This window comes from Elaeis guineensis, chromosome 2 (genome assembly GCF_000442705.2).
Source record: "Elaeis guineensis isolate ETL-2024a chromosome 2, EG11, whole genome shotgun sequence".
Taxonomy (NCBI): Eukaryota; Viridiplantae; Streptophyta; class Magnoliopsida; order Arecales; family Arecaceae; genus Elaeis; species Elaeis guineensis.
The window spans coordinates 106,320,035-106,328,793 of NC_025994.2; the positions used below are offsets into that span (position 1 = coordinate 106,320,035).

The window sequence follows — 8,759 nt, forward strand, 5'->3', positions numbered from 1 at the left end:
TTAAGATGGTATTGACAACTGTCTATATATTTACAAGTTCTATTTTGCTTCACCAATGTTATATATATTGGTGCTGCATTGCAACATAGCTGAGGGTGAGGGCTTCTAGCCACATACATTTTTGTGCCATGTTTGTACTGAACTTCAAGTCTAGACTCCAGATTTTGGTGCTTGGGCTGATTTCCTGCTTCAAGTTCTCCCACATTTGCGGCAGTCCATGGTGATTCATGCATCTTTTTGATATGCATCTATGCATCATCATTTTGTCCTACAATATTAAGATGTCCATTGGGAAGTAAATATATTTGCTTCCGGGGGATTTTGCATAGGCTATGTCCTTGCTACATTATGTACTCATTGAAGAATGCATGCCTTGGTGGTCAAGTGATGCTAGATACCAAGATTGTAAAATTGCCTATGCGAGGCTGAGTGGTGGAAGTGGGCTTGGCCTAGGCAGACTTGCCAAATTTAGCGCCTAGGTGCCCAGGTGGCTGCTTTTAACAACACTGCTAGGTGCATATACTGTCTAGCCACTGTAATACCTATGGCATTTTGGAAGTCCTCTTTTCTGCTTTAAATATTATGTAGTAACTTCCTTGTTTGCACATAATCCAGTACAGACTTCCACCAAGGGATAACTACTACTGGCCTCTATATATTAACCTTATCGCCCATGTAGGATTTTTCCTGAGTCAACTTTTCCATTCGTAGTTCTTCTATTAATTAATGTGTGACAACGGTAAAGCAAAGAGTTATTCGAGTGCAAAATATGGATTTGTGTTGAATACATGGTTTACATTGTGGATGTCGAGGTAACCACTTTCACTGTTTATCACTTCATGAGGATCTCCTTGTAGCTTGACATATTTTACGCCCCGAGCAGAATTTCTTTTTTTTATTTTTTTATTTAGATGGTTGTATATCCTGATAAAAGATTAACAAATTATTCGGTGGATAGCTTTGATGGAAGAGGATCTTGATGCTACAAGCATTAGAGGGTAGTAAATTGATTAAGCATTGCCTATTTATATTAAGAGATAGTGGTAGCCTCTTGATGTCTTTAGGCTCTTGACATGGATATATGGTGATTTTACCTTTAGAATAAAGGAAAGTATTTAAATGTGCTGATGCCATTTCCAAGGGTGCATTGACAATAGTGGCTTGTTTATATCTAAGTAATGTCAAACAAGCATAGTGGGATGGGAGACAAGGACACGATAGGTATCTGGTTTTGACTTTGTAAGGGTGGTACAACCAAAGATCGATGAAGATGAAGCTATCTTACTATTAATGAAAAAGGAAGTGCCTGATGATCATAATAACAAGGGTGCATGATATTCTATAATTGAGACTGATGCTGAAAGGCCAGCAAATAACTGAGGGAAGGACCAAGTATAAGAAAAAGCATGAAGATGATGGTAGATGAGAAATTAAGAGTAGTGTCATTTAAAAAGCAAGTGCATAGTTAATTTAAAAAGGTGTACCGCTATTATTTGTGCTGCGCTTAAAAGTTAAATAGCTTTTGCTTATAAATAGGTTAAGTTGAAAGAAGTATCCAGCGAGGTTGTCTCAAAGATCTACTGATTCATGCTTCAAGAAGATGGTGTAGAAGATGACGGAAGTAGTCAGAAATATTCCCTGGTGGTCTCAAAATTAAAAAGCTGAGCAACCTTAAGACTTACTTTTGACTAGGGAAATCATATAGATGGAGATGCTTAGGATGTATCATACATAGGAAAATGTCAAGTGAAAAGTCTTACTGGCAACCTCCCTGTGGAAGCACTAGAAGAAATTGACATATCATAGATAATTGATTCAGAGGAATTTGGAGGAAGGATTTAGTCTTCTTGACTCGTTTACAACTTATGTAGGGTGTGAAAAGGGGCTAATTACTAAAGAAAAGCAAGGTTTAAAAGGTGTTAGGTGGTAGGCAGGAGCCCCTTGGACCCAATGCTTCATACTAGGCGAGTGCTCAATTTTCAAGCCACTGCCAATTGCAACAGTTGCAACCACAGCAGTAGCTGCCACTTTTGGCTGCCTTTGGCACAACAGCAGCCGCTGCTCATGGCAGTCATGACCACAACAGCAAATGTAGTTGCTACAGTCCAAAATGATTGTCGCAGCAGCTCGGAGGACATACCTCTTGTCGACTCATGCTGGTTGCCATAACTGCCAGCATTGACCATTGGGAAAGATTGTCTCGTAGCCATGGTTGCTGCTTTCCCTACCCTTCATCTCCACTATATATAGAGCATGATTTGTAAGAAATAAAGGGAGAGGGGAGAAGGGGAAAAGGATTCTGGATTAAACAGGTTTCACATGCGTGTTGGTGTGTCACCTACCCATTTAACCTGAACTACCTGCCCAAATCTCAAACATGCTAATCCCTTTTAGGTGGGCATCTTGGGCTGAGTGGGTGCCCTAGGCTGATCAGGTGCCCAAGCACATTTCTTTTTTTGGAGCTGGGCTGCCTATATAAGCTGGCCAATCCCAGGTGTGGTCAAGAACCCGCCCTTCCTCAGGCAGCAATTTTGAACACTTTTTACAATCATGAAAGGATATTAGCATTTATTTGACTATCCAAACTTGTAATTGTTGACCAAATTTATGATGTGATGGACTAGAGGAAAAGTTGAATACTCCTACACTTGAGGTATCAAAAAGTGGATTGTTCACGGAATAAATTCTAAGACAACGATGGCAAGTCGTAATAAACTTTCAAGAAGCTATGGCGGACAATATCAGAATACTGAATTGAAAACCAACAACATCATAATAATATTTATATATATCTTGCATGTGCATATGTGTGGATATGTATTTCAAATGTATGTATGTATTTGTTGGCATGTAAAGTGAGCGAGCTAGACTTTACAGTATACACTAAATGTTAAATCCTTGACAAAAGACTTGACGATTCCAAAATCAAGGATGGGCCACTCAAATGAAAGGTTTGAATTGTTGATTTATGTTTACATACGTAACAATGCCTAGAAATGAGAAAATATATTTTAGAGATCTTTAACATTTGCATGGAGTGCTAGAATGGATAATACCAATTGTGCTAGTGTGCTAAAATGCATTACAGGAAATTTAATTGAGACTGTACTTATGTTGACCATGCTCTACATATGTTAAAATATGGATAAATCAGAAATCAATTTGATGCTTAAATCACTGCAAAACGTTGTACAGTGTCATTAAAGCCATTCATTTTTGCAACCACTTGATGCATAAGTTGGACCCTGCCAAAACATATGATTTTTGGTTTATAGGCATGGTGACGTATATCACAATAAATGGTATGGATCTTCAATTTGGAGACTTTGTGATTGATTTTTGAAATTGTAAAGCTTGTACTAATGATGTAATATTAGTTTGCAGTCTAACACATATACATGTATAGATACCTATATATACATGTATGTGTATTTGTCTAAAATTCCTGGAATATGCACAAAATTTTGGATGTTTTAGTATTTGATATAGGAGAACTTAAGGATAAATAGAGGTGAACCATTGAATTAAAGAAATGGTCCTAATAATAATGAAGAACAAGTTACATCAGGTCCTAAGGTTATATTCAACTGAATGATTCAGAAGGGAAACTAATAGAATTGGTACAAATAGGCTAGTAACTGAAGATTAAGCTGAGATAAAAGTCTGGAATGATACTAGAAACTAAAATAAGTAGTATGGCTGAGTAATGTCAGTAATACCTATAAAAGATATATTAGCTTTAATATTGAAAATTGGGAAAGAGAATTCTTTCTGACAAGCTTTCAAATTGATGATAAGATGCTCATGTTTTTGATATAGCAACAGAAAAAACACTCATAGGACAAGAAGAATGAAAGTAGCACATGTTGATAATAGTTACCATTGGTAGTTGAGAATGCTGCAAGCTGACTAAATACATGCACCACAAGGCAAGAATAATGCCATAGCAGACTTAAATTGGTCCAAACAACTCTCCATATCATATGTATGCCTGGAGGATGGTTCTAATGAATTTCTTAATATGGATCTTTTTGATACTATTTTTTTCATGAAGAGGTCTCATTGCAATGACTGCCACCATTATCAGAAGTCGGAAGTTCAATCTCCAATGCTTATTGCTGTAAAGGAAAACTCTTAATATCGTGCCTCTAAAAGAGCAATCATTCATGTCCATGGTCTTTTGCACTATGGTTGGTTGGTTCTTTTCCTCTTGTTAAGTCAAGCCTATTCATTCTTTCTAATAAAGCATAGATGTGCTTTGGCCTTCCTTTTTTCTGAGAAAAAAGGGGAAAAAACTGAGTCTGATTCATATTTCATTTTGGCTTGCTTCTCCGTCTGACAGTGCAACAAATTGCCTACACTGTCACATCGATGCTTTGATAATGCTATATCTCTTAGATTGATATGCTGATTATCTGAAAATTGCCAGTTATCTAGAAGAATGACTGGAAACATAAGAGCAACCGAGCAAGAAAGAAGCTTGGTTTTAAGAAGTACCCAGGCTCCATTTCATTTATTAATTTATGCATCTCTTTCTCCTTTGTTTTTCTTTTTCTTTCTTTTAATTTTTTTTAGGATGATCACGTTTCATGCATAAATCTTATATGATACCTAGCTAATGAGTTGGAGCTGTTCGTAGGTGCTAAATCAACTATGTGATGTCATTGTTGAGCAACTCAGGGATCGCATTGTCACAGGGCTCCTTCAAGCATCCTTGGTAAAATCCATGTGTTTCGTGAACGATCTCAATATAAAACTGTTGTATTATCCTTTTTTTTTTTGTGTGTGTGTGTGTGTAGGATGGCTTGCTTCGGGTGATACTGGATGGGGGTCCTTCACGTGTTTTCCTTCCTAATGATGCTAAGCTACTAGAAGATGATCTTGAAGTCTTAAAGGTATGAGAATGCTTTCTTCTGATTGTTGAATATGTGCACGCAGTGTGACTCTGTAAATTGGTTTTCAGTATCTTGAGGATCTCTTAGTACTTTAAGGTTCATTAAATTTATGTAGGATCTTGCTTCTAATTGTTAAGTAATACAATCAAAACTTGGAAGCTTAATACTCTGCCGCACTTAGTCTGTTTAAGTGCTATACTGGTTTGTCTTTTACCTATGCCAAAAAGCATGTATCTGCTTTCAAATGATGGATTGATGGTAAAGCTTCTGACCTGCAGAATTCATTGTGCATGAAACATTCGTATTAAAATGAGATCTTTATGCAGGTCTGTAGACTTTTAGAAGAAAACTGTCTAATCTCTGCAATAATTTATTAATGTAAACTGCAGGAATTTTTTATATCTGGTGGAGATGGATTGCCTCGAGGAACTGTTGAAAATCTAGTGGCTCACGTTCGTCCCGTGATAAATTTGCTTAGCTATGAGGTATGAACTCTTTCTTCACTCCAAGAACGATAGTGGCTGCAGTAAACTTAGATGACAGTAGTTGTTTGCTGCACTTCAAGGCACGGTTACTGATAAAAGTTACTGAACAACAGTGGACATTGGCGGATGCAAGTACGAAATTGTGGGGTCAATTGACCCCACAAAAAAATGGCCCCATGTATATATATATACTAGATTATTAGTAGAAAAGGTCATATTGATTAGTGAAAAAATTTAAAATTGACCCCATAACATTAGACATAAATATATATATATTAGTAGAAATGGCTAAAATTGACTCTACTAATTTTATAAATTGACTTTATATCTCATGTAAAATTTTGAAGAAATAAAGAATAAAAAAGATCACATTAAAAAAATAATTATGACCTACATTCTTTCTTTTTAATGACTCACATATCCTATCTCTTTTTTCCTCTCTCTTTCTCTCGCACCACTTCGACCTCTCTCTCTTTCTCCTTCTTTCTCATTCTTTATTAATTCTTTATTTGTCTTTTAATATTCTATCCCAAACCCATCCGTCTATCTCTTATATTTAAACCCCACATTAATTTATTTTTTATATCCTAAATGGACCACATCAAAAGATGAAAATAATATTTATGACCTATATTCTCTCTCTTTAATGGTTCACATAACCCACCTCTCTCCCTCTCTCATGCCATTTTGACCTCTCTCCCCCTCTCTCATTTTTTCTCTTTCTTTCTTTATTACTTCTTTATTTATCTTTTAATGCTTCACCCTAACCTCATGGTCCCCATCCGTCCATCCCTTAAATTTAAACTTCACATCAATTTATTTTTTATATTCTAATTAATTTATGTTCTTCTTATCTTTCTTCTCAACCTGAATTAGGTATGTTTCTTTTAGCTTCTTTTTTCTTTTGGTATCATTCTTTGAGTTTTTTGTCTTCTCCTTTTTTTTTCCATTCATATCAAATATATATAATTAAAATAATTTTTGGTTAGCTGTTATAATTTTAATATTTAATAATATCTAAAATTTTGCTACAGTGGTCATTATTATATTTTATTATAAAAAATATTTAAGATATTATGCATTATTATTATATATATTTTTTATTATTTTTAAAAAATAATATTTTTTATTGTTTTTTTTTCTTCTTTCTCCTTCCGTAACTTCTTCATTTTTTTTATTATATTGATCCCATAAAGAAAAATTTCTGGATCCGCCACTGATAGCGGATATGGATGGGTATGGGCTAGTGCTATTTTAACCTGAGTTCATTTGGCTCATCCTATGCCTGTGATGTGCCTGACTATGTTTGCCCACTAGGTTATCATGTTGAATTATTGAAAAATTCAAATCAAATTGAACTTTAGGCTTCACTGCCCAGTACATTTTGAAATTAATGTATTTTGTCATTACATGAAATGTAGACAGAGCTTATGTATGATATTGCACACGGTTAATGTTCAAGAAGATCCATCTCAAGATAACCAACGTAGATTTTCTTTTCTTTTTTTTTTTCTTTTAAAGCCAGATGTCATAGATCAAGGATTAACTGCAAACTCCCGATGTAGGAGGTCCATTATGTCAGAGTGACAATATTATCCAATCTATATGGCCATTTAAATAGCTATTACTATTGATTCTGGTCCATTCTTTTCTGGATATAATGTGCTCCTATTAGAGCACCAAGGTCGACCAGTCAAATGCTCACATCTTACTGATAAAACTCTTCCTGTTATCAATCTATGTTGAAAATTTTGCTGGGCAAGGCCAGCATGCTGATATCTTTGTCCAAGCCTTGCCTGCCAAGAGCCAAATATGACAGTTTTGTTTTTGGTCCAGCCTGTTAGCAGCCGTACATATATTTTTGGATTTCAAATTTGTTATCTTCCACTGGATAACCGCCCGTTAGCAGTCCGTGTAATGAATGTTGCTGTTTTTGACACTGTTAGCAGGTGGTTGGACCTTGACCTGTCTTCCTTTCATTTTTATTATTATTTGGTCTTGATTATTTTGCATAGCCAGATAACCTCAGAATCTCAGATGTGTTTGGTTGTCGAGGAAAGGGAGGAAAATATTGGAAAGAGAATAAAATGAAGGAAAGTGGAAAGAACATACCTTTAGTTTTTTTCTTAAAAAAAAAAAAGGATTAATGCATGACAGGATGCAGATTTATTTATAACAGTACTGTCCTTGAAGGAATGTAACCTATTAACTTGACATCAACCAGCAGGAGATGATTTTGTGTGAATCAATGTATATTATTTCCAAAACAAATTCGAGGTATGAAATTGAAGACTATGAGCTATCAAGGAATGACACGATGCCAGATACAAATGGTGTGATCCTATATATGATCCTTCCACTAATTTATAGTGTACAACACAGTAGCAAAGGTGGAAAATACTTTGTACTTTTAATTTTTATGTTAGATGTTTCATATAACCAAACTTTCCACTCATGTAGAAATCTCACCTTTGAGCAACAAAGGACAATTGTGTTTCACCTGAAAATAATTTTTTTTCTTCTTGGTCTTTTGACTTATTCTCAATTTTATGTCAAACATTCAGCACGTTCCACTCATGTAGAGATCTCACCTTTGAGCGACTAGGGCATTTGGGTTTCATCTGAATTTTTTTTTAGATTTTTTTGGTTTTTTAACTTTTGAATGTCTGTCCTCTTTATTATGTCCTTGCAAAATTTCTCCTCTTGCCACGTATGTTTTATTAAAGCCTGTTATTCATGTTTTTGCAGACTCGTGTATTAATTGATGACTTGAAAGTTATAAGTCAAGGAGGCAAAAGCAAATTTGGAGCTGATTCCAAAACTCTTCTTAGGATTTTATGTCACAGAAGAGATTCTGAGGCTTCTCAGTTCCTTAAAAAACAATTTAGGATACCGAAGTCAGCTGCTTGAAGAAGTATCAGAATGTGAAGATCCCAGAACATGAGATTTTTGAAAAAAAATGTTATGCAGATATAGGGTACATCTAACTCTCATTTTAATTACTTATTGTTATGTAAAATTGAATTGATGTATTTTTATGTATTCTTGGTAGCCTTATTTATTGGACAATGCTGTCGATAATAAGCGTAAGTTTAGCTTCCTGAAAGATTTGGTACTTTGCAGATCTTCAACTTTTTGATTCTGTTTCTTCCCTTTTGTCTTTCTGGTTGTGAAGGTAATCTCTTGATGATATATAGAAATATGCTTAATGAAAGATGAACAATGTCATGCCCGAAAGGCAGGGGTTTGGCAACTTGTATAGATTTTGTGGTGCCTGGGAGATTATGTTGATACCAAGGTTCCCCCCAACCCTCCGCCCTCTTTTGTACACCTGCAGGGGCTATTTCTCTTTCTTTTTTTTTTTTTGTTTTAATGTTGT

The 8,759-nt window shown here is 35.3% G+C and overlaps 1 protein-coding gene across 3 annotated transcripts in view; it reads left to right on the plus strand.

The window, feature by feature from the left end:
• LOC105046546 (protein unc-13 homolog) overlaps nt 1-8,486 on the plus strand; it is a 43,108-nt gene extending 34,622 nt beyond the window's left edge. For all 3 annotated transcript variants that reach the window (XM_010925162.3, XM_010925171.3, XM_019853846.3), the window contains exons 24-27: nt 4,640-4,717; nt 4,800-4,895; nt 5,285-5,380; nt 8,129-8,486. In XM_010925162.3, coding sequence (XP_010923464.1) covers nt 4,640-4,717; nt 4,800-4,895; nt 5,285-5,380; nt 8,129-8,290 — 432 coding nt within the window. In that variant the 3' untranslated portion in view covers nt 8,291-8,486. The remainder of the gene's footprint in view (nt 1-4,639; nt 4,718-4,799; nt 4,896-5,284; nt 5,381-8,128) is intronic.
• Nucleotides 8,487-8,759: the final 273 nt, after the last annotated feature.